General features: G+C 35.7%; 2 protein-coding genes across 3 annotated transcripts in view; one reads left to right on the top strand and one right to left on the bottom strand.

Moving 5' to 3' along the window:
* The window catches only part of AIMP1 (aminoacyl tRNA synthetase complex interacting multifunctional protein 1), a 39,708-nt gene extending 35,259 nt beyond the window's left edge, over window positions 1-4,449 (bottom strand). The window contains exon 1 of the mRNA XM_060148558.1: window positions 4,357-4,449. Within this exon, the coding sequence (XP_060004541.1) occupies window positions 4,357-4,358 (2 nt within the window). The 5' untranslated portion in view covers window positions 4,359-4,449. The remainder of the gene's footprint in view (window positions 1-4,356) is intronic.
* A 4,192-nt stretch (window positions 4,450-8,641) lies between these two features.
* Window positions 8,642-25,604, top strand: part of TBCK (TBC1 domain containing kinase) — a 226,971-nt gene continuing 210,008 nt past the window's right edge. For both annotated transcript variants that reach the window (XM_060148557.1, XM_060148556.1), the window contains exons 1-3: window positions 8,642-8,707; window positions 12,116-12,337; window positions 19,520-19,592. In XM_060148557.1, the coding sequence (XP_060004540.1) occupies window positions 12,145-12,337; window positions 19,520-19,592 (266 nt within the window). In that variant the 5' untranslated portion in view covers window positions 8,642-8,707; window positions 12,116-12,144. The remainder of the gene's footprint in view (window positions 8,708-12,115; window positions 12,338-19,519; window positions 19,593-25,604) is intronic.

Below are 25,604 nucleotides of genomic sequence, written 5' to 3'. Positions count from 1 at the left end.
TATACTAAATTTAAAAAAATAAACATTTTTTATGATAAAAAGCTTTTGAAAAGTATTATCTAAATTATTCTGCCCTTTCACATTAATTCTGTTCTTCTCAACATAATCACCATATTTCATCAAACCTAAAAAGCTACTGTAAGATGCCACTAATCATAAAATCAGGTGAAGCTGGTTTTAGCAAATACATGAATTTAGACTACATCTGAATCATTAAAACACACACATAAAAGATTACTTCAGAGATTCCTATCATTTCTAAATGACTTCCCTTTACCTCAGCAATCTCTACAGTAGTCTTCCCCACTGATTTTGAAATTGCCAGTACTTTTTAAAAATTAACAAATCCCCTACCCTGGGCTCTCAATGTTAGGAACCAAACATAAACTATTGCTTTGAAATGGAAGTTTTAAGTGCAGACTTTCATTTTTACTTTATAGTACAGAGAACTCCACAAAAATTTGGAAGTGATTCTTTCTCAAAATATCTGATTTCACTGTTTCATAATTGCAATTCGGTAAAAATTTATATTCTCCTTAGACACTCTAAGTATTGTATTTCATCATATATAAGATACCATCAATTGTAAAATGACTCCAATCATAAGATGCTGCATTATTTTGGGTACCATTAAGGAAAAAAACCACGGCTGATTTAACTGACCTAATGTTCTCTTACACTTAGTCACATCCTGTATTATGTATTGAAATACCTGTTTTGAATTTATCCTTATTTTTTATCTTATATCACTCTTGTGTTTCCATGAATTTCTTTTTTGAAAACTGAAGTATAGTTAATTTACAATGTTGTGTTAGTTTCAAGTATATAGCAAAGTGATTGTTTTATATATATATTTCCCTTTTCAGAGTTTTTACAGTACAGGTTATTACAAGACACTGACTATATTTCCTTGTGCTATATAGTAGGTCCTTATTTACATATTTTATATATAGTAGTGTATATATGTTAATCCCAAACTCCTAATTTATTTCTTCCATGTATTTCTGCAAACACAGTAACTTTTTATTTAAGTGCTAAATGATCTTTTAAAGGATACTTAAGAGATTAAACTCAACAACTATGCACCAACAGTACACACAACTCAACTGAACTAATGACAATATCATCAGTTATAACCAAGTTTGCGTAAGTTGGGCAGTGACAACGATGTCACAGCTGCTATTTACTCTATAATGAGTTTAAAACTTTGAATACCCCACTATTTCAGAGCTATAAATATGAGAAAAATATGTCTCTCAGAACTAGTGAACTACAGTAATTTTAATCACTTTTTTCTCTCTTCTACCACCACCCCTATTCTTACCTTCCAAACTTCTTTCCTCCATTTGTTTTGTAATCTAATCACCAAGCTACCCCACTCTAAGAACATTTTTTACAGTTCTACACAATGCAGCTCCAGGTTAAAACTCCTGCTAGGATTTAAAATGTGTCAAAAGTCAGAATTTTTAAACAGGTAAATTAAAAAATTAAACATTTTGAGAAATATTTGTCAAAACACAGAAAGATATAAAACTATGCTTTTTGTGAAAGTTCATTTTATTCTTTTTGTTTTTATTCTAAGCATGTGATCAGGGAATGAATTCAAATGCCAGCTATGCCACTCATTAGCTGTGTGACTTTCTTTTTTTTTTATTATTGAAGTATAGTTAATTTACAATGTTGTGTTAGTTTCAGGTGTGCAGCAAAGTAATTCATATATACATACTTTTCCAGATTCTTTTCCCATATAGGTTGTTACAAAATATTGAGTATAGTTCCCCATGCTATACAGTAGGTCCTTGTTATTTATCTGTTTTATATATAGTAGTGCGTATAAGTTACTCCCAAATTCCTAATTTACCCCCCCCACATACTTTTCCCCTTTGGTAACCATAAGTTTATTTTCTATGTCTGTGAGTCTGTTTCTGTTTTGTAAGTAAGTTCATTTTTAGATTCCACATATAAGTGATATCATATACTTGTCTTTCTCTGTCTGACTTCATTTCATATGATAATCTCTAGGTCCATCCATGTTACTACAAATGGCATTATTTCATTCTTTTTATGGCTGAGTAATATTCCATTGTGTGTGTGTGTGTGTATGTATATATATACACCACATTTTCTCTATCCATTCATCTCTTGATGGATATTTAAGTTGCTTCCATGTGTTGCCTATTGTAAATAATGCTTCAGTAAACACCGGGGTGCATGTATCTTTTTGAATTATAGTTTTCTCCACATATATTCCCAGAAGTAGGACTGCAGGATCATACTGTAGCTCTATTTTTAGTTTTTTAAGGAACCTCCATACTGTTCTCCATAGCAGCTGTACCAATTTACATTCCCACCAACAGTGCAAAAGGGTTCCCTTTCCTCCACACCCTCTCCAGCATTTATTATTTGTAGACTTTTTGATGATGGCCATTCGAACTAGTGTGAGGTGATACCTCACTGTAGTTTTTATTTGCATTTCTCTAATAATTAGCGGCACTGAGCATCTTTTCATGTGTCTCTCAGCCATCTGCATGTCTTCTTTGGAGAAATGTCTATTTAGATCTTCTGCCCATTTTTTGATTGGGTTGCAAGATGAACACTACAATAGTCCAGTTAACATCCTTTACCATACATAGTTACAATTTTTTTCTTGTGATGAGAACCATCAAGATCCAGTCTCCTAGCTATTTTCTAATATGCAAAACAGTATTATTAACTATAGTCACCATGCTGTACATTACATCCCCATGGCTTATTCATTTTATAACTGGAAATTTGTATTTATGCTTGATTGTTTTTCTCTACTCACCAGAGAGCCTTCTTCCCGTTTACTAATGAGGACACTGGGGATCCTGGAGGGCTTAAGGGATGGCTATGAGGGTATGGCTAAGAGAAGACAGTCCATGTGTTTCAGATACTACGGACATTAACACAGAAAACCTTTTTGTCCAGTGACATATGTATAAAATTTTAAAAGGGGTATGTCTAGGTCTCCCATGGCCCACTTACCAAACAAGGTCATGTTTTAGCGGGCTCAGATTTTCCCCAATAGGATTTAACCAAACCTTTCCACCCACAGATGTACTCACCACTATCTTTCTTCCATTTCTTAACCAAAAACACAGTTAATAACAGTAGCCACTACTTTAATGAGCCTGGCACATTACATACATTGTCATTTAATCTTTATAACCTTGTGAGACAATAAGGTTATAGATAAACTCAGAGAAATTATGTGACTTGTCTAAATCCATTCAAATATTAAATAGTAAAGCCATGATTTTAACTCGTGTTTGTTACTCCTAACCTCACAATACAAGTCATTTTAAAAGTGTTTCCAAAACCTAATTAAAGAAAATTAACTGACCATCCATTAAAATTCTTGCATACCTAAATTAAGAGCACTAAGAATCTGACAGGTCATTTCTTACCACCCTTAGTCAAGCCACTATCATATCTCCTCTGGATTTATGTAAAAGCCTCCTAACTGGTGTTTCTTCCACCTCATTCCCTCCAGTCTATTCTTGAGAGCAACTAGAGAGATTCTTTTAAAAAGGAAGTAAGTACTCCACTGCTCAAAACCCTCCAATGGGTTAGACGCCCTCAAGATCCTTCATGACCTGTTCCGGATCTCTGATTCTTTCTCCAGCTTTAGTTGCTTCACTCAACTCTGACCTACAGGCTTCCTTGCTGTTCAGGAGAGTTCCTGACTGATGGCTTTTGCAATGTCTGGTCCGTCTGCCTGACTGCACCTCCCCAAAACAGCCTAACGATTAACTCTCTTGCTTCTGTCAGCTCTTGACTGAAGAGTGATCTTTTCAGTGAGACCTTCCTTGGCCATACTAAAATTTCAACCTATATCCTCCTTCCCGGCTTCATTATTTTTGTTTTCAACAGTCATTACGACCTAAGATACGGCATGCTTTTCTTAACTTTGTTTAGTATGTATGTTCAATAAAATGTGAACTACAAGGAGACAGGAATTTTTGTCTGTTTTGTTCATTGCTTTTTACCGATGCCTAAAACAGTGTTTAGAACATGGTGGGCGCTGAATAACTACTTGCGGAATAAACGAATTCCTGTCACCGCCTCCCGGTTCTCTCACACATGCAAAAATAAACATGTTTGTGCATATATCTTTTCCAGTAACATCCTTCCCCTCGGCCCCGCATCCCATTTCTCAAACTTGGCTCCTTCAAAAGGTCCCAAGCTGTTCCCTACTTCCTCATGCCAAGATTGGCGCTGCTGTGGGCCGACTTCCCCGCAGGCCAGGTCCTATTATCCGAAGGCCACTAAGGGACAGGGGACTCTTACGTTCGCAATCCCCGTACCCCGGGACCCTCTGCGGACGACACTCACATGTATCGGTGAACAGGCGGAACCTCGGCCGTCTCGGCCCGGAGCCGGTAAGGACAGCCTCCCGCTCACGAAGGCAGCAAGAAAGGACCCAATGAGGTGTCCTCGCTAAACGCCTGAGCGGTCCACAGATTCTTCTTCAAATTCAGTGGCCCCCTTCCCGTGCGCTGCCACACCACACTCCCCGTCGTCCATTCCTTCAGCCAATAACGCCAACCATTCCGCACCTCTTCCTCGGTCTCTGTATTTTGTCGCCAGGTTGGGCGAGAGGCAAGACGCCGGACGTCGGGGTCTTTCTTTAGAGTTCCGTCGCGGACGCTGTGAGGTCAGAGGAAAAGGCCGAGCTGAGGGTGGTCGAGGGGAGAGCTGGGAGCTGTCAGCGGAGAACGCTGGGGTCGCTCTCCTGGCCGGAGGCGAGGCAGTCAACTCCGGCTGACTTAAGCTGGCGGGCAAGGGGCAATCTCTGAGCTCCCGGCGCTCCAGGAGCAGCCTCTTGTAGAAGCACCTGAAATGCAGGGTCTGGTGCACTAAGCAATAGCGGCAACACCAGCTCCAGCGACAGCTTTGGGGCCCTGTGTAGGAGCTCCATCCCCTTGTCTTTGTGTCCGCCTGCGTCCCCAGACCCAGAGGCAGGTATTTGGGTTTCCCAGTTTTCTGTGTCGTAGTGGTCGGGGCTGGTGGGAGGTAGAGGAAGGTCAGGTGCAGCGAGCGGCCTCGCATTTCCGCCGTGAGTGATAGAGACCACTGGTGCAGCTGCTGGCTGCTGAGTACCGTCTCCATCCCTACCTACAGCCCGCCTTCCCCCTACACACCTGAGTCCTTTGAGGACTGCAGGCGGCTCTTAGAAAGGATCTTCCACCTGACAGTTTCAGAGAATTTGGAATCGGCTCTCCCGTTGCTCAACATAGATTAAACTCTTGCTTTGGTTTGTTTCTTGTTTTCAAAGGCTTAGTCAGTTGTCGAGATGTGGCATTCACTTGTGCAGTGAAAGAATGTGAACGAGTGGAAGTTTCTTTAGAATTGTTAGTGGTTGCTTTTCAAGGCGTCTTGTCCCTGTTTTTATTTGGGACAGAAAAACAACTTTTTGCGGGAAAGTACATAAAATAAATGAAACCCATTGAAGAAATGTGTAAACTGTTTATTCGTAACGAAATATGCATCTTTTGCCCTATTTTTTTACCTTTTTCCCTTTATGATGCCTTTCCACTTAAAGTTCTTTGAGGGCGGATATTGTGTCCTGTTCACTGGTGGCCCCGAAGCTGGAAAAACACCTGACTTAAAATAGGAGCTTCAGGATATTTGTTGAATGAATGAATTTTCAAACCCAACTCCTTATGTTGTTTTTTTTTCCTCAACTAATCTCTCACCTCAGTTGTTTTTTCCACTGGCTTTCTTCCACTCACCAAGCGGAAAAAAATCTATGTCTGTGTATTTGTTATGTGTAAACCTTTATGTGCACCCATCTAAGGTAGTTGAAGCAGAACACTGATGAAATGTTTAACGCCAACTACTGTTCTATCGTTTTGAATTATTTGCATTTTCTTTATTTGGTTATTTGATTTTTAGTTGTCTAAGTGACAGAAGTATCTAATGGAAGATCGAATAGCATAGTATAAAAGGACTGCCTAATAAAATGCAACAGCTCAGGCTCTTCCTTCCTACCCTCAGTTATGTTACTTCAGAGATAATAATTTTTAACCTTTTCTAATTTTAGGTCTGTATGTTGAACAAGTTAAACTGCTAATTCTTTTTATTTTAATTGACTTCTTAAGATAGGCCACAACATCCACAACCTCTCGACCGCAATTTTTTTTTAATAATTTTTATTGAAATACAGTTGATTTACAATGTTGTGGGTTTTTTTTTTTGGCTGCACTGGGTTTTCGTTGCTGTGCGTGGGCTTCTCATTGCCGTGGCTTCTCTTGTTGGGGAGCACGGGCTCTAGGCGCGTGGGCTCAGTAGTTGTGGCACACGGGCTCTAGAACGCAGGCTCAGTAGTTGTGGCGCACAGGCTTAGTTGCTCCGCGGCATGTGGGCTCTTCCCGAACCAGCGCTCCAACCCGTGTCCCCTGCACTGGCAGGTGGATTCTTAATCACTGTGCCACCAGGGAAGCCCTCTTCTACAAATTTTTGAATCGTTATCACAATTTTTAGTTTTCATATTGGTTAATTTTAGAATTCTAAGTAATATATTTAAACTTAATTTTTTTCATATGAACTTTTGAAAATACTTATATTTGGCTCCTTATTTTGTAAAATGAGGGAAGTAGAGACTCTACCTTCCTTTACCGCCACAGAAACTGCATCCATTCCCACCTTCCCTTAGGTGGACCTTTACTTGTACGTTGTCAAGGTTATTAATAGTTACAGTATATTTCTTAACTGCAGTTGTTTTTTGCTTTATGTGTTTAAAAACTAGTAAAATGTTACAATATTATAGCTTTGTAAATAATCTTCAATGCTGAGCCAAGACATATGCTATTATACATTTCCTTCCCAATGTTTTAATTTCATGACCTTTGTACCACTCTAACAAGAAGATTTGTAATATTAACGTCCAACTGATTACTCTTTCTTCCTCTCCAATAACAAAATTTATGCCATAGTTAAATGTGCTTAATTTTTTGGATTATATACTTCTTATGTAGCTTTTGGCTCTCCTCACTTTCACAGAGTACTTTGCACTTTCTTTGAGGGAAAAGATGCATGTGCTTTATTCACCACATCCTCTCATTCTTTGTATGAGAACCTCCCTTACTCTGCTTGAAGATATTCCCTTCTGTTTAATTGGAACAGATTACTTTCTAGTCCTTTGGTGCAGCTTCTATACTGGATTATATTCATTGAATTCTTGAGTAAGATACATTGTTTCTTAACTCCATGTCTTTTATTATTTGGTTTTCTCCTCTGTTTTGTTAGAATACATCCTAAAGAAACTTATTCATGAAGGTATGTGGATGGTGATTTTAGTTTTTAATGTTTGCATAGTTGTAAATTATTATTTTGCTATTATGAATGATAGTTTGGCTAGATAAAGAAACAAAATTATGTTTCTTCCAACTTTTCAAGGCTTCACCATCTTCTAACTTCTGTTGTTGCTCATGAGAATGAGTGTCTGATCTTGATTTGTTGATGCCTGAACTATTTGTTTTCTCTCTGAAATGATTTAAATTTTTAGTTATGCTTGATGCTTTGAAAATTTGTCATGGCATGTCTTGGTCTGAGTTTATTCTCCTTGCAGTTAACTCATTTGATGGAGCTAGCATAAATGTCTCCATTTGGGTCTTCTTTCATTTATTCTCCTTGAAATTAGAAGCCTTTTTAATTTGAAGGTACATATTTCCCTTCAATTGTGGGGAATTTTCTCCCATCTTTTGTAATTTATTCTCTTTTATTTTTCCCTGTTCCCTTTTTTTGAAATGCCTATAAGGTGTTTGTTGAATTCTTGGGTTGATTCACTATGTGTGTTAACTTTTCTGTTATGCTTTTTTTAATCTATTTGCCCATTTGCTTCATGTTCTGAGTAATTGTCTCAATTTTATTTTCTAACACTTCTATCTAGTTTGGTAATCATATGTTTAAGTACCAAGCACTAACTTTTAAAATTATTATTTTCTCATATTCTCTTAATTTTGTTTCATTTTCTTTTTTTAAATGAGATGAAATTTACATATATTAGAGTACACTGATTTTAAGTGATCCGTTTGAGGAGTTTTGATACATGTGAACAAAAGTGACAAACACCACCCTAATCAAGATGTGAAACATTTGGACTACTCCAGAAAGTTCCTATGTTTCCCTCTCCAATCCTGTCCCCGCCCCCCCCCACACCCACCCAGCCAAGGCACTACAATTCTCTTTTTTATCACTATAGTTTAGAACTGTAGTTCTAGAACTACATTTAAATGGAGCCATAGGATATACACTCTTATGTGTCTACTGCTTTCATCAACATAATATTTTTGAGATACATCCATATTTTGGCATGGTTGTTCCTTTTTTGTTGCTTTTGAATAGCATTTCATTGGATGAATATGCTACAGCTTGTTTATCAGTTCACTTGTATGATGTTTACATTGCTTCCAGTTTGGGGCTGTTATGAGTAAAACTTCTGTGAACATTCTTGTACAAGTATTTTTATGGACAAATATTTTAAGTTTTCTCGGGTAAGTACCGAGTAGGAGTGGAATTTCTGAGTCATAAGGGGTATTTTTAACTTTAGGACAGTTTTCCAAACAGTTTTTCAAAGGTCTTGTGTCATTTTAACACTACCATCAGCAGCAGAGTATCAGCTCCAGTTCCACATTTTTCTCAACACTTGGTATTGCCAGTCATTCCAATTTTAGCCTTTCTGGTAGGTGTGAAATGGTATATTGTTATGCTTTTAATTTGCACTTCCCTGCTGATTAATTATATTGAGAACTTTTTCATGTGCTTATTGTCTATTTGTATTCCTTCTTTGTGAAAAATACATGTTTCAGACTTTTACCTATTTTTGTTTTTCTTTTTATTATTGAGTTGTAGGCATTCTTTATATATTCTAAGTCTATTATCATATATACAAACATACATATAATACATATACATCTATTTGATAAAAATGTTATATATAGATATAAATAATATTTTTCTTAACTTTGGCTTGGATTTTTATTTTCTCAAATGTGATTTTTGATGTGCAATGTTTTTAATTTTGATGAAGCCCACTTTATAAAGTTAATTTTTTATGGCTTTTTTTTAATCCTGCTTCAGAAATCTCTGCCTATCCTAAGGTTGCAAAAATATTCTGTGTTTTTTTTGGGGTTTTTTTTTTGTAGAAGACTTACAGTTTTAGCTTTTACATTTAGGTCTATAATCCATATCAGATTTTTGTGGATGTAGCAGTAGGAGTTGAGGTTAATTTTTTCCCATGTGGATGTATTGTTTTAGCACCATTCGTTAAAAAGACTATCCTTTTCCTATTGAATTCACTGGCCTTTGTTGAAAATCAATTCATTGTATTTAAAAATATTTTTCATTTTAAAATTTAAAAATTTTTTTCAATTTTTATGAAATATACTGTATATAGCACATATATATAAATAGATAGAAATATAGAATATGGGAATTATGGAGCATAATAATAATATGAACACCCTTAACCCACCAATTAAGAATAAGAATATTACTCAAAATTCTTGAAGCTTCTTATGGGTTATTCCCTAATCTTATGACTGTTTTTCATATAGTGGTAACCCTAGCCTCAGGTTTTCTTTTTAATTCCTTTAAGTTTTGAATATATTCTTACCTCATATGTAAGTATTCCTGAATTATTTATTATTTAGCTTTTATGGTTTTTGAATTTTATGAATATTGGCATAAGTTTTGTGTGACTTTTTTTCCTGCTCAACATTATATTTCTAGCATTCATCTATATTATTAAGTGTTGCTATAGTTTGCTTGTTTTCCATCCTGTGTGTTCTTCCATCAAATGAATGTACCACAGTTTATTTAGCCATTCACTTGTGTGTGGACATTTAAGTTGTTTCCAGTTTAGAGATAATAGAAACAATACCACCCTGATCTTTCTTGGTTTCTGCTTGTGTATGTGTGTAGGAGTTTCTGCAGGAACAAAATAGTGTCAAACTGTCTTCCAAAGTCATTGTACCAATTTACACTCTGTTTCTCCATAATCTAACATTGTGTATTATCAGATTTCTTAATTTTTACTGTCTCACAGGTATAAATTCTCATGTGATTTTAATGAACAATTTCTTGAATATTAATGAGGTTTATCTTCTCATATATGTTGGCAATTCCTTTTCATTCTTTTATAAAATATGTTTTTCCATACCTCCTTTTTTATATAATTGGTGTAATATCTTCTCAAAATTTTCTCAAAACTTTCTAAATTTATTAGAGTTAGTTTTGGTTTGGGGTTTTTTTTCATAAATTATTTTGGTTGCATCCAGGGCAGATTTTTTTTTTTTTGGTTTATTTTATTTTTTGCCCTTTATGCTATAGTCTTTCCTCAACTATCTGATGATTCCTGGACAGTTCCTCATTTAAGAGTTAAGGAAGACTGTCTGGGAGCATTTTGTATGTGGATAGGCTTTTTGACTGGAATACCCTGTTTTAGGATGGCTTGGTAGACAGCCAGATCTTAACTGGGGTCTTACAAATTCCAGAATTAAGAGGAGTTTGCTTTTGTCCACGGTGCTCATACCAACTATTTATTGTAATTCTCACACAGTTTATTTTATTCCTTTAGGGATGAACCATTTTGTTTTTTGTTTTTCTTTTGCTTAGAGGATAAATAACTGGCCAGGGGCTTCCCTGGTGGTGCAGTGGTTGAGAGTCCGCCTGCGATGCAGGGGACACGGGTTCATGCCCCGGTCTGGGAAGATCCCACATGCCGTGGAGCGGCTGGGCCCGTGAGCCATGGCCGCTGAGCCTGCGCGTCCGGAGCCTGTGCTCCGCAACGGGAGAGGCCGCAACAGTGAGAGGCCCGCGTACCAAAAAAACAACAAGAAAAACCAAACAAACAAACAAATAACTGGCCAATACTGGGAGGCTGGTGGCAGAGTTGACTCTTCTGTTCTTCAGCCTTTCAAATTATCTTTCTCATTTCAAACCTTCTTATGACTGCTGCTGTTCACCATTGTTCCTGCCTTCTATGAATCTGAAGCCTCTGAACTGAAGAGGCTGAGCAAAACTTCTTGACTGTATCATAGGTTGTAGCTTCCTTCTTTCTGTTTCTTGTGACAATACTCTTCTATATGCAAAATGCTTTACAGGAGTTTCTTGAAGTCTTTCATCAGCTCAAGGCCTTTTTCTGTCCTCTTCCTTGTTATGAGTTTATACATTTTAAAACAGTTCTTTTTAATGTTTTAATGAGGTTTCTGGGCAGGCATATGAAAAGCAGTCTGTTAACTTGATTTAGAATTCCAGATTTTTATTGTAAAAGCTGAGAAGAGAAGAATGCAATGCTTGACCAATGGAATGTCTTTTTCATGAGACACGTGGGTGAGAGAGATATTTTTTGTTGGAGGACCTTTTTTGTTGTGGTTGTCATAATGTGATTCAGATTTTGGAGCAAGTTTTTTAATCTTCAGGCTGCTCCATGATAAAACTCTGGGACACCATTTGCTTTGGAATCTATGCTGCTAGGACCCCTCAGGATCTACACATAGAACATCTGTTTCTAACCTAGAGGCAATAACATCTGTCAAGATCATTGAGGGGGATTAAAACATCACTTGTAAAGCACCTAGCACAGAAACAAAAATTGATTAGTTAAGTAACATTATAGTGCTGTCTGTTATCTAGTTTAATTTTTATACTATTAATAGAGTCCTTGATTATTTAAAGTTTCTGGTTGGTATCCTTATTTCCTTTTTCCTGACTCCCCTCACTCTGAAAAAGGAAACTCTGTGGGTTATTCAAGCTTTAGGTAAAGAGAAGAGCCTTACTGATATGAATATGCAACAACAAACTTCCTCTAAACTCTTAGAACTGTCAGACATCCTTGTAGAGGGAATGTTCTGTCTTTCCTTTATATGCCATTGAAAATCTTTGATTTTGATTTAGAGCTGCAATATAAATTCATGATTGGGTGGTTTTTCCTCTTTGATATTGTCTTGAAATTTTTTAACTTTTTTTTTTAACTGTAAAGTATACAGATTGGCATTTTCCTCCAAGTTATATTAGTTATCATGTTTAAGGTCAGAAAACACTGGCTTAAGGTCTAGTTGATCTATCAAAAACTTCTCTCCTTTTCTAGGTTATCTTGGAAGATCTAGGACTCCAAAAATGTTTCCCTTGAAGGATGCCGAAATGGGTGCCTTTACCTTCTTTGCCTCTGCTCTGCCACATGATGTTTGTGGGAGCAACGGGCTTCCTCTCACACCAAATTCCATCAAAATTTTAGGGCGCTTTCAAATCCTTAAGACCATCACGCACCCCAGACTGTGCCAGTATGTGGATATTTCTCGGGGAAAGCATGGTAAGTTGCTGTTGTTGTCTCCTATTTTGTGTTCTCTACCCTGTTACCCTGGTTAGGTTATAATATACATTGTAAACATATAAAGTAATCAGTATGTGTGTGTACAAGTGCCTTCATCTTTCACTCTAGCCAAACTGCATCATTTAAGTTTTCCTTACTACATTTGAATGATTCATATTTCCTAGATCTGAGAATCAAGATTTTTAATTTTCCCTTTCAGGGAAGCCACCTATTCTCAAGCACTTCTTCACCTCTCTAAGAAGGAAATGAAAGTTCTAAAGTTAGAAACTTTAGAATTGTTTATGAGAGTGTATTTTATGATTGAAAGTAATAATTTGGGTTAAGTTTCTTCAAATGAAAAGAGAGTCACTAATTTTTTTACCTCTTTGGAGCTGCATTAGTCTTTTCATACAGGATTTCATTTGGAAAAGTTGAACTGTATTGGTTAAAAAGTCAGTGTTTCACCAGGAAGATGTTTACTGCCTTTTTTTCTTCCGTAGCCTGTATCTTAGTCCATTCTGGCTGCTAAAATAAGACACCATAAACCGAGTGGCTTATAAACAAGAAAGGTTTATTTCTCACAGTTCTGGAGATTAAGGCACCAGCAGATTCCATGTCTGGTGAGGCCCGCTTCTTCATTGACAGCCGTCTTCTCACTGTAACCTCACATGGCGGGAGTGGGAAGGGTGTTCTCTCAGGCCTCTTTTGTAAGATCACACCTCCCAAAGCCCCACCCCCAAACACCATCACACTGAGGATTAGGTGTCAACATATGGATGTGGGTGGGGGGGACACAAATGTTCAATCTGTAGCACCCCTTGAACGTGCTTATGTTAGCAATATTTTAATTATTTTAAAATTATTTTCGAAAGCTTAATTGCATGCTGAGGTTCCATTTCTTAGAATTATTTTAAATGCATCTCACTGAAATATATTTAATTTTTCTAACAAAATGATTTATGAAAGTTAACTCTATATACTTGCTGATATTACCCTGTTTTTATTCCTACAAAAATGGCATTTTCAGGTGTTTCAACCTAACATTAATAAAGACGCTCAAAAAATGCAAACTGTATTTCCTTTATTGTTTTGCTGAAAAACAGGCTAAATGATACTTTCAAGGTTATGCCTCTTAAAAAATAGTTGCTCTGAAAGTTTTCTAGACTGAGTAGAAAATGTTTTTTGTAATAAATATTATTGATGGCTAATATTTATTGAGTGTTTATTATATATTAGGCAGTATTCTAAGCTTTACATATTTTAATTAACTTAATGCTTACAACCTTACAATGAGGTAGAAACAGATAAGGAAATTGAGGCACAAAGCAATTAAGTAACTTCTGGCAAGTTTGTTGTTTAAAAACAAGCTAACAAAAAACCTTTTGCTAACGTTTTTATTTGATAAATGGCTTCAATGACATTAACTAAATTATAGAACTCATTTGGGGCTTTTTATATAATCGAGTACTTGATAGATATGGTCAATCCCTGAATGCCTCAAACACCACCCCGCCAATCCAATTACAAATTCTAAAGAATTTCCGCTTGTGGGGTTGACCTAGTTCCAAAATCACTCCAAACTTAGCAATATAGTGGACCCTCATTATCGTCTGTAGCAAGTAACCATAATTAGTATTGCTGTTTTACATCTGCAAATTTGGAGTATGCCTGTCTTCCCAAAGTCTTGCCACTTTACTCAGTTCTTAGGACTTCTTCATCCTTGTATCCTGAAGTGCCCTTTATTTCCTCCCACTGTGTCTGGAAGCCTGTTTGGAGCATCACTTCATATGACTGCGGTCTTGCCTCTGTCCAGTTTTCCCTAGGCTTTCTTTTCATGGGATAATTGACTCAGTAGTTCTAGATACTTCTTGAGCTCCTTCTTTTCATCCCACTATCTAAATGAGGGCCTGTAAACACTAAACTAGGAAAAACCTTATGACATTATCCCTTTGGGGAACACAACTGCTAACTGCCCAGGAACCGTCTTTTTAGTTATAAATGTGAGATAGGAACTAATCTCCTTAGACACTGTTAGACTCTCTTAATGTAGAACCCAGCTCAACATCTAGGTAGTCTCTTTAGGCCCATCCACCATATTGCTGGTTACTCTGTTTCCCCTGCTTTCCCTGCTCCTGGATCTCAGCAGCCCTTTCTTCTAGGGACACACAGGTCATGGATGTGTGTAAAATTCATATATTTTAAGTTTGTCTGCCTGGAATGAAAATATCAGTGATTGTCAAAAGGTTAGGGAATTTGATTATTTTTTAACTATTGGCAATGTTCATGGTCCTGAAAAGTTGTATGCATCATAAGGTGTAAATAAATTAGAATAAGTGTCGATGTGAAGGTCTTTTTGTTCCAAAACATCCCAGTCATTTCAGTTGAATTTAGTTTGAAAAGTTTGAAAAGGCTCTACGCGACAGTCTCCTTAGTGAACAACACATATTTCTCGATGATTTAATACCACATGATTTTGGTTTGGACTCCACTTAATTGTCTCCTCAAAGAATTTTGATTTTGGTTCCTTTCCCCCCTTTATTCTGTTCTTACTATACAGATATCTCACAGTTTGTCATTGTTAGTCCCCCACCTCCCCACCTTTCGCTTTTTACTTGGAGTAATGTGTGACATGTGGTCTGTTTTACTAACATTATGTTTTTACATGTTAGGTTAGCTCAGAAGTCAGGCTCTCAGTGTTTCCTATGGATCATTCAAAACTGATTCAAGATGATGTTAGTTTCTTGCTAGCTCAGCAGAATAATGTATTTAAACTCGAGAACAGTGTACATTAGAATTTGTGCACTTGATTTATTAAAGAGAAGTTGAGTAAAATATCTTTAAAAGAAAAAAGCCAATAAAGCATGAAAATACTTAAGTTAACAAACTTAATTTTTTCTTTTGAACTTGAAATCTCAGCAGTTTTAGAAGCAGAATAAGGATTATAAATGGTAATACATTCCATTTTATTTGGTATTGGTTACCCAGAAATCTTTTGTTTATTGCTGGGAAAATCAAGAACAAAATTATTTTAACTAATAGATTTGAAATTTATGTAGAGAATAATAGAATTGTTAAGAACCTGTAAAATAATGTATTCTATATCTCTAGCTGCATATATATTTCAACCTAAGTGTCTATATCAGTTTAGAGTCACATCAAAGAAACAAAACCAGTAGGAGATAGATAGCTAGATAGCTACACAGATATAGATTAATTGCTTGGAATTGGTTTATGTGATTTTGGGGTTGGGTAGACTCATCTGAAATCCATAGGGCAGGTCATCAAGGACAAGCTGAAATTTTAGACAACAGCTGAAGTCACAGTCCAAGTGTGGAGTTTCTTCTCCGGAGAAGAGTCTATTCTGCTCTTAAGGCCTTTATAACTGATTGAATCAGGATCACCCAGATTATCTAGGATAATCTTCCTTACTTAAGGTAAACTAATTGTAGATTTCATTTATTAAATGCCTTCACAGTAACACCTAGATTAGTGTTTTAATAACCGGAGACTATAGCCTAGCCATGTTGACTCGTAAAACTGACAATCACAGTAACCTAGTAACAATACTGTTTTTTAAGCACAGAATTTTTCTTTATCAGTTTTACTGTATAAATATTTATTTAGAGATTCTCTTTAAAAGGTAATGAGCTAGTCTCAGTTTTTAATGTGAATAACAAAAGAATGATGCAGTAACTATATTCTAATAACCTTTCATGTTTTAACGCATTTACAATTTACCTCTTTCTTTAAGTTAAAAAAGTTTCTTTTAATCTTTCAGTCTGTTTTAGTCCCTCTTTTTATTCAACTACTTTATTATCTGTCTTGCTTAATACTGTACTCTCTTCCATTTCTTAGCATTGACTTAAAACATACAGTTCAAACTGTATGTACGCTACAGTTATACTTGGCATTCATCAACTATTTGTTAGAAGAAAGATTATTTCACGGTTCTTGTATGTTCTACTCTTTAAAGTTCATCTTGGTGTCACATTTGTTTTTTATAAATAATGCCACTACATTGCTGACTTATATTTGGCACATTATGATTCTCAAATATTTCTGTCATATTTTATTCTGTGAAATATATTATTTTATAACAAACAGAAGTTATTTTCAAATAGTGGCCCTGAGTTTCAGAATGAAGACTCTCTAACGATATTTTGAAAAAACTGGTTCATATTGGAAACATTGTTTTGGTATATACTCTGTTACCTCTGGGAGAATCTGTGATATTCTGCCAAGGATTATGGTTCTGCTGTCTTACAGTAATACTTTAAAGGTCCATAATATCCTAAAGCTTTGGCAAACTCTGGCTTATGATATTTTAAAGGAGTTTCCTGAAGAAGCCTGATAATTTTTTTTTCCCTAAATCATTTTAAGCCTGACAAATTTTAGGCTAATGCCAAACACTTTGAAAATCCTTCATAGATATGGAGACTTATGAATATATAATTAAAAATTATTCATTAATGGGATATGCACATTTTAACATATTCTGATGGTTTTGTTTTACATTAAAATCAGTACTAATGTGGTGTTATTATGCCTAGTTTACAACATAGGCATATACTTTCCTATGCAGGACACACTTCTGTTTAGACAATGACTGTCATTATGTGAGTCTCATTCATTTCTAATGGCTACATTGAGCCTTTGCTCAAGTTAACTCATTTAACAAGTATTTTTTAATTAGATGCTTATATGTTTGAGGTATAATTCTAGACACTGGGGATGCATTTTAAACAAGACCAGTATCCTTCCTGCTATCATGAAATGCATTAACTAGTAGAGAACAAAGGCATTAGATAAAAGTGTCTACAGATCTTTAGGAGTTGAAATAAGTGCTACAAAAGAAAAGTACATAGTGGAATAGATTATATGATAGGAGGAGTAAATTGATTTGGGGGGACCAGGAAAGTGTTCCTGGAGGAAATCATATTTAACTGAGTAATGAATAATAATAATAGCTAACTCTTAGGGCTTCTTATGTGCCAGGTTCTTATTATGTATTAACTCATTTCAACCTCACAACAGTTCTATGAGGTAGGTACTGTTGTTTTACGGAAGAGGAAACCTTGGCATAGAGAGGTTAGCAAACTCCCCCAAGGTCACATAACTAATGAGTATTAAACCTAAAATTTGAGCCCAGACAGAATAGTCTGTGCTCTTAACCACTATGTTTCATGATAGGAGTTAACTGGGAGGAGGAACAAGGAAGATCATTTTAGACAATGGGAATCCATGTGCTAGTATTTTAAGGTAGGAAAGGGAAAGGAAGACCAGTGTAAGTTGGTGAGTGACAGACAAAATAACAAAAAATAAAGCTAGACAGGGAGTTACATATTCAGATTTATTAATTATTATATTATCGCTTAGGTTTTAGTATGAAAATATGTCGGAGGGCGAATAAGAATTAATATGAGAAGATTAGTTAAGAGATTGTTGTAGTAATCTAACGAGGGATGATGTTGGATTGGACCCAGATTGTGGCAGATGGAGCAAACTTTACAGATTCTGGAAACATATGGGAAATAAAAATAGCAGGGCTTTTTCTTTGGATTTGAGAAAGGGAGATTACTCCTAAATTTGTAGCTGGAGCAGCTGGCAGGATAGTGGTACCATTTACTGAAACAGTACTAAAGGGAAAGGCTTAAGGAGCAAAATATAAATTCAGTTTGAGTCCTGTTGTGTTTGAGGTAACTTTTATATTAAAGTGAGAAACTGGCTATAAAAGCCTGGAGTTCAGAAGAGAGTTCTGGGCTTGAGATAAAATTTAAGAGTCTTTCAACCTTGGAAGTAAATAAGGAGAAAACACAGTCTGAAGACCCAGAATCAAAGGTGGAGGTACTAGAAGCATTTAAATTTGGGTAGAAGAGGTACCAGTCTACAGAGGAGACTGAGGAGAGGTAGCCAGATAGGTGTAAGGAAAATTGACAAAATGTGGTAAGAGGGAAAACAAAGGAATGCTGCTTCCCATTTTGGTTTTCTGACAATATTATTTACTTTTTCCTTCTAGAACTTCACAGTTGTGCTAAATTGCTTGGCATTCAACTTTGCATGCTCTTTTCTTTATTGAATTGAAGAACTAGAACTTTTATCTCAACTTGCTTTCCTATTTTTTTCCTTTGTTTCTCCTCATTAAATGTTCTTTCAAATTTAATTTTCTTTAAGTTTAGATCACTTGGAGTTTTTTTCTGAAAGTGATAGTTTTCATTTATAGTTTTAAAATTTTGTGTTTCAGATCATTCTATATAATGCCACCACCTCAGTTTGAGCTTCCAAGATGTGACCCATACAATATCCTGCCCCCACACCTCACATGATTGCCTGTGTACCATTGTCCTTCATCTCTCCTCCCAGCAGGCAAGACCATACCTTGAATCAGTCCTTCCCATCTTCTGCTCTCAGTTTTCTACCTTTGCCGTTTTTCATTTTCAAATGAAAGACATTCTTTCATCTAAAAAGGAAAAGAGTTTGTTGATCTGCTGCTGTGTCAGACAACGTGTTAGTCACTAGGTACCTGATGATTACATTAAAAATGTATAGACCTTCAAAACTGTGCTGTCTTATTCCTAAACAGTTGATCTGTTGTAAAATAAAAATTACATCATGATATAGATTGTGCCCACCAAAATTTTATATTATTACTAATCTCAGCAAGCCCCATGATGTTACAAGTAACCCCAAGTTGATTTTCTGTTCTTTCTCCATAGTCATGATTCAGAACATTTCTACTTTTCTCAAATTTCTGAACTCAGTTTCAAAAACCTTATATTTGAACCAGACCATCAAGACAGTTTGTCCCTAGCTCCCAATTTCCCCTTCACTTCAAAATTTCTTTATATCTTCATCCAAGCTTTTTCTTCTCCTAGTCTGTGTCAGAAGAAGGATTACTTCTTTTTGCCAAAGGTAAACTTTTCCAGCTGTTTTTCCTGATGCATATGGGAGAAATTCTAGAGAAAAACACAAGATGAAAAATTGTTATTTAATGTGTTGTTTTATTACACATTTATCCTGTTATTCTACATATTTGATTTTTATGTAGTTAATGTAGACTTTGAAAAGCTCTTTTAAAATATCATTTGTACTGTATGTTAATAACTTTAGTGGGGTATATTATTTTGTTATTAAAACATTGTGTTAATCAAATATAAAGTGGAGTTGGTGTTTTTTTTTACTCAGAGAGACTGGTGGTGGTGGCTGAACACTGTGAACAGAGTCTAGAAGACTTGCTTCGAGAAGGGAAACCTGTGAGGTACTGTATAATATCAGGACAATTACATGAAAAGCAGAAATTGGCAAACAAAAGGCATTTTCACTAAAAACTACAGGATTTTAGTTTCTTCTGTTACTTGTTTAATGATAAAATCCAGGTGTAAATTTTCACTTTAGGAAATTTAATTCACAGGCCTCATAGAAATTCAACATTGACATTATCCAGTGTTCAGCTTTTGTGAGGTAAGCATTCTGCAAAGTACTTGACAAAAAATTAGTAAAGAGGATATACAGGAAAATTTGAAATCTTTTTAGTACAAAGCATTTCTCTAGCTGAGTTTTAAGAGTATTTCCTGAGAGAAGTACATGGTAACTTCTCACAGGGCACTGGTATTCTTAGGGACATACGACATAGTGAACTGTGTAGAAGGCTAGATTGAAGAATAGAGAGAAATAATAATCATGGCTTGGGTGGAACATAATCATACAGTTTAAATTCAGTTATTTCAGGTGCTTCCCTGGTGGTGCAGTGGTTGAGAGTCCGCCTGCCGATGCAAAAAAAAAAGTATAAATTCAGTTATTTCAATGACACATGAAATTTACTTTCTAAGGCATTTTTGGCAAGAAAAGTGGTCTAAACTCTCTTACAAATATACTATTTTTTTTTTTTTTTTTGTGGTACACGGGCCTCTCACTGTTGTGACCTCTCCTGTTGTGGAGCAGGCTCCGGACGCGCAGGCTCAGTGGCCATGGCTCACGGGCCCAGCCGCTCCGCGGCATGTGGGATCTTCCCGGACCGGGGCACGAACCTGTGTCACCTGCATTGGCAGGCGGACTCTCAACCACTGTGCCACCAGGGAAGCCCCAAATACACTATTAAATGAGCTTCTTCACAGATTTTCTGAAATTATCTTAAAATTATGAAAAATGTTTCTTTAATGAATTAAGTTGTACTAAACCAATGAAAAATATTTGCCATGAGCCTTTATAGGATTGTAATTATCCATCCTACATTAAAGAAATATTCTTATTCTTAGTCAATACTCTTTAATCATTGCTATATTATAGATGAAGATAAATCTTTTGCAAGGGGGGAAAATGTGTATCTTATTAAATGGTAGTAATTTAATAGCAGCAAAACAAATAAATTGAATAAAAGTACTTTCCTTGCTACTTTAAATGGTTTGGTTTTAAGTGGTCGCTGGAATGAAAGATGCAGATATCAAGTATCCAGTTGCGTCACTTGCTTTTTTAGAAAAGTCTAATCTCACCATGGTGATAAAAGTGACTTTTCTATATATTTAACCTAACTTAGTAAATATGTTTTTATAGGCATAATTTTTGCATGTCACAAATCTTTAATTGTATTTTTTTAAGAACATATTACTCTTTGCCCACCAGTTTAAATTTACACTTTAATTTATAGGCCACCAATGCAAAAAAACAAAAAAAGTTCTCTGTGAAAGCTAGTTGACATTAAAATTGAAAACCAATTGTAGTCATGTCTTTAGGAATTTTAACTGAGTTTGGGTTAAATTTGTATAAAGATTTACAATGCAATATGTATGATGAAAAAGCCACTAACTAGCTAGGCAGCCTTGGACCGGTCTCTTAATCATTTTTCATATCTGTAGAACAAGGAGTTTTACTTGAACTAGGGATCATTCTAGAGGAAGTTATTGTCAGCTTTATATTTTATTTAATATGAATTACATGTGATAATATATTAATCAATTGCCTTTATAAGCATATGTTTTCTAATACTAATATGTTATACGAGTATATTAACCTGCTATTCCCCATTACTTAAATGGTAGATTTTTTTGACAGAAGAACCCATGACAAGTCTAAGTGTAAAATTCAGTGCTATAATATAAAAGGCAAGTTGTTTTAGAAACATCTATTTTATGATCCAGCAATCCTCCTCCTAGGTAGAGGATCTCCTTAAATTTGTACCCAAGAGGTACATCATTTGCCTCCCTGTAGTCCCAGCCCTGCTTTGGCATTTAATCAAGAGAAAGAAAAAATGCATGCCCACCAAAATATTTGCACAAGAATGTTCCCAGAAACATTATTCATAGTAGCCCCAAACTGGGAAGAACTCAAGTGTCCATCAATGGGAGAATGGGTAAGCAGATTGTGGTATATTAATCAACAATAAAATGGAATAAACTACTGATACAACAACATGATGAACCTTAGAAATATTATGCTGAGCAAAAGAAGCCAGACACAAAAATCATATTCTTCCATTTATATGAAGTTCTAGAGCAATCAAAACTCATCTACTGTGATAGATATAAAAATAGTGCTTGACTCTGGTTGGGAAGAGGGCAATACAAGTACTGATTCAAAATAGCCTTGACTGAACTATCTGTGGAATGGAAATTTTTACATCTTGATTAGGGTATTACTTATGGTGCATGTTCTTGCAAAACTTGTCAAAATTCACTGACGTGTACACTTAAGAGTGTGCATTTTGCCTATGTAAGTTATACTTCAAAAAATTTTTAAAAGCCTGTTGAGTTATTTACTTGGCTTGAGTTGTGAGTCTCTCATATAGCAACAATGTTATGTTGTTAATGAAGATGCTTCATCCAGTGGCATACTTGTTTGTATTTCTTTGTTTCTATAAGAAGAAATAGTATGAATTAGTTATTGCTGCTTAACAAATTACCTCAACACTTAGCAGCTTAAAACAATAATAAACATTTATCAATTTATACAATTTCCCTGGGTCAGGAATTCAAGAACATTTAGCTGGGTGGTTTTAGCTCAGGATCTCATGGCATTGCAGTATATCAGCTGGGGCTGTAGTCTTCTGAAAGCTTGACTGGGGATTCAGTCAACTGTTTCTAAGTTAGCTCACTCATTTGGTGCCAGTTGTTGACAGGGGGTTTATTTCCTCCCTATGTTGAGGGCTTTTCCATAGACCTCTTGGCTATTCTCACAATATTGTGGTTGGCGTCTCAGAGTGAGTAAGTGAGCAATCTAAGAGATGAGAGAAAGCAAGGTGGAAGCGGCAGTGCCTTTTATGACCTCTCCTGAGGAGCCACACATTGCTATAGCTCATTGGATACAGAGGTCAGCCATTAATTCTATTCAGTGTGGGAGAGGACGACACAGAATGTGAATCCCAGGAGTCAGGGGGCATTGGAGCATCTTAGAGTCTGGCTGTCACAGAAGTCTTAGAGATCATACAAGTACTAAAAAAAAAAAAAAAGGAAAAGGTAGGAATGAAATACTAAATCAACATTAACACCAACTGGAAAATAAAGTTCCTAAAATTATTCAATACTCATTAGGGGACTTGGGACAGAAAAAAGGAAGAAGTTTACCCTATGAAGAGGACAGATTATTAAGGGAATATCCAGAAGTATCAGAGGACATAGCTATGCTATGATTGGAATTGCTCTACATCATGTAAATTGATGTTACCCATGGTCTTGTGCTCCCAGCCATTCCAGAGGACTCTATAAGCCACAAGTAGAGTAGTTCTTGTCATCAGGGTGGTAGTAACTGTAGGATGTTCCTTCTGATCTCCACATTTCCCTCTTTGCCCATATCTGTCCTTCCTTTACTTACTGAAGAGAACTAAAGGAGAGAGAAGCTGGTGACTCAGAAGACAAATTTCCATTTTCATCATTTTACCTCACTCTACCCTTTTACTTTATTTACTTTTGATTATACTATATAAGGATATAATTACCATTGCTTTGTCAATAAGATTAAATCCATTAGCTCATGAAAAGTTTTACTTTTCTGTGCTTGTCATCATTTATCGTTGTTTTAGAGATAATAAATCTCATAGCAATGGTTACCAGTAGCCTCAACAGTGTAAAGGTATAAAGAAGCCACCTTTCTTCAATACCCTTATATATGTCTTCATTAGGATAAAATGTTATAGATGGAAGCATATTCTTTGAGTAGGTAGCAGAACATCAATAGGATTAAATGCAGATTTCATACTGTCTTTCATGACATTTACATGGTCTTTTTCATTTATTTAAAATAGAACGTATGGTAGTCTTATGGGTCTTTGTAATTTCTTCAGGTGAGATATTTTTAAACGTTTTTGTAAAGTATTGTTTTTAATCATTCTGGTAATAGATTAAAATTCAATATTTTCCTTGTTCATTTTGGGATATAACATTCAGCACTTACTGCCTTTGAGTAGAAATGATTCTGTCAGGTTCAGTTCCAAGTTGTTATCTGATCCATCCATCTAAATTAGCTTTGTTGAAAACTGTTTGACTTTCCACATATTTGGATTACATTAGTCTCCAATAACAGAGCAGGTTTCATGTGCAGAGCTGATGTGCTGCAGTTTTAATTAATTCTATAACCTATTTATGGAAAGTGAGAAGATGTTCTTACGGTTTATAAATCAGTTCTTTCCCCTACTGCCAAAAGTAAGCACGCTGCACCTGTAAGAAAGGCTGATGCAAAGTAAACAGGAAATCTATTTAGATGGGATTGCTATTTGAGATCCATGATTTTTACTTGTACATCTGTCTCTAACTGTTGCAAAACTGTAAGCTGCCAGTTGTCTGGTAGTTATTTGCAGTTCTTTGTCCAAACTTACGCATCATTTAAGGCATATATCTTACTGGATTTATATTTTGAAGAAAATTTTGCGTTTTCTGTAAAATTGGTGGGATGGGGGATAGAGGAATGAAAACTAGAAACTTAGAGAAGAGTCTTGTATCAATTTACTCACTAACTTTTTTCATGATAAATTTAATATCACTTAACTAAGCAATATTGTACTAAAACATTATGGTAGTAATTCGTATTACAAATGTATTGTAACTTAAGACTATCTTGAGGTTTCAGATCTCACTAGAAAATTAAGTGTTCTTTCTTGTTATAATTTTAATAGCCATAAAACCCTTTTGAGAATTCATGTTATCCAAACCAAAAATAATAATTTTGTGCTATGACCTGAAGCTTATAATTGAGTGAGTCTTTTATGAAATAATGTTATTTGTGAGGGTAGTTTGCTAACCTGGTTTGAAAGAGAAAACTCATTTTCTTTAGAGTCTATTCAAGCTTGAATATGAGGAATTAATTTTGGAGAAAGCGTCTCTCTTTTCAGTGGTTTTTATATGTTACTTGTGCCAGAGTTCTCTCTTGCCAGTATACTCTCCAGTTGCAGTTAAATGATCAAAATTATTTGCTGGAAACACAGAAGCATGGAATTCAGTTAAACTCCTATAACCAGTACATTTCAAGAAAAAAAGTACAGCGTTTGAAAGATTTATTTGAAATCATCTCATATTTGGTGCCTGTGAATCTATTTAATTGCTACCCTAAAGCCAGATTCAAGGTACTGAAAAGTGGAGAAATTTAAATTTCATCTCATTTATAAAATGTTTTCCAGAAAATGTTAAAAAAGAGTTATACCTTTTGTCACTCCTATTAAAACAAGCATGAGGGAAATGGTTTGTCTTTTAAGTCTAGGTGCTATTTGGAAAGCATTTCCTGTTTGTGTTATTCAGAGCATGTACTTTTTCTTAATCTATAAAAGTGCCAGCAAGTATAGTTCACGACAGATATTCAGCAGAGTTTTGGCACTTGCAGTAAAGCTCCTGCATTGTCCTTACATTTGCAAGTGAAGGCAGGGTGAGTAGTGCAGGCAAGTTTCTTTAATAAAATGTAGTTTGTCATATGTTTTTAGGGTTATGATTTTGAAAATTTACCAGAGAACCATCAACATTGCAGAGGTTATACATGAGACTTTGATGGGAAGCAGGCTATGTCTGCAGCTGTTCACTAGCTTGATGGAAAACATGATATGACTTACTCGGATGAGTAAGTTTTATTTGCCCCTATTAAACGATTGCCTACTCACTGAATTAGATATGCCAAAGAATTTTGAACACATTCTAGAATATGCTCCACAGATGGCTAATGAGCCACAGGTCATAGTCATGAGAAATAGGTAGTAGATACTCTTATTTTAGAATATAACCTGGTGGTAGTAGTTAAGGCTCTCATACATTTTTTGCCTTCAAGGGCCCTAGTTTCAAAATGCATTTGAAATTACCAC

Source organism: Lagenorhynchus albirostris, chromosome 4, assembly GCF_949774975.1.
Source record: "Lagenorhynchus albirostris chromosome 4, mLagAlb1.1, whole genome shotgun sequence".
Classification (NCBI taxonomy): Eukaryota; Metazoa; Chordata; class Mammalia; order Artiodactyla; family Delphinidae; genus Lagenorhynchus; species Lagenorhynchus albirostris.
The sequence above is the reverse complement of the archived record's forward strand: the minus strand, read 5'-3'. Positions and strand labels throughout refer to the sequence as shown.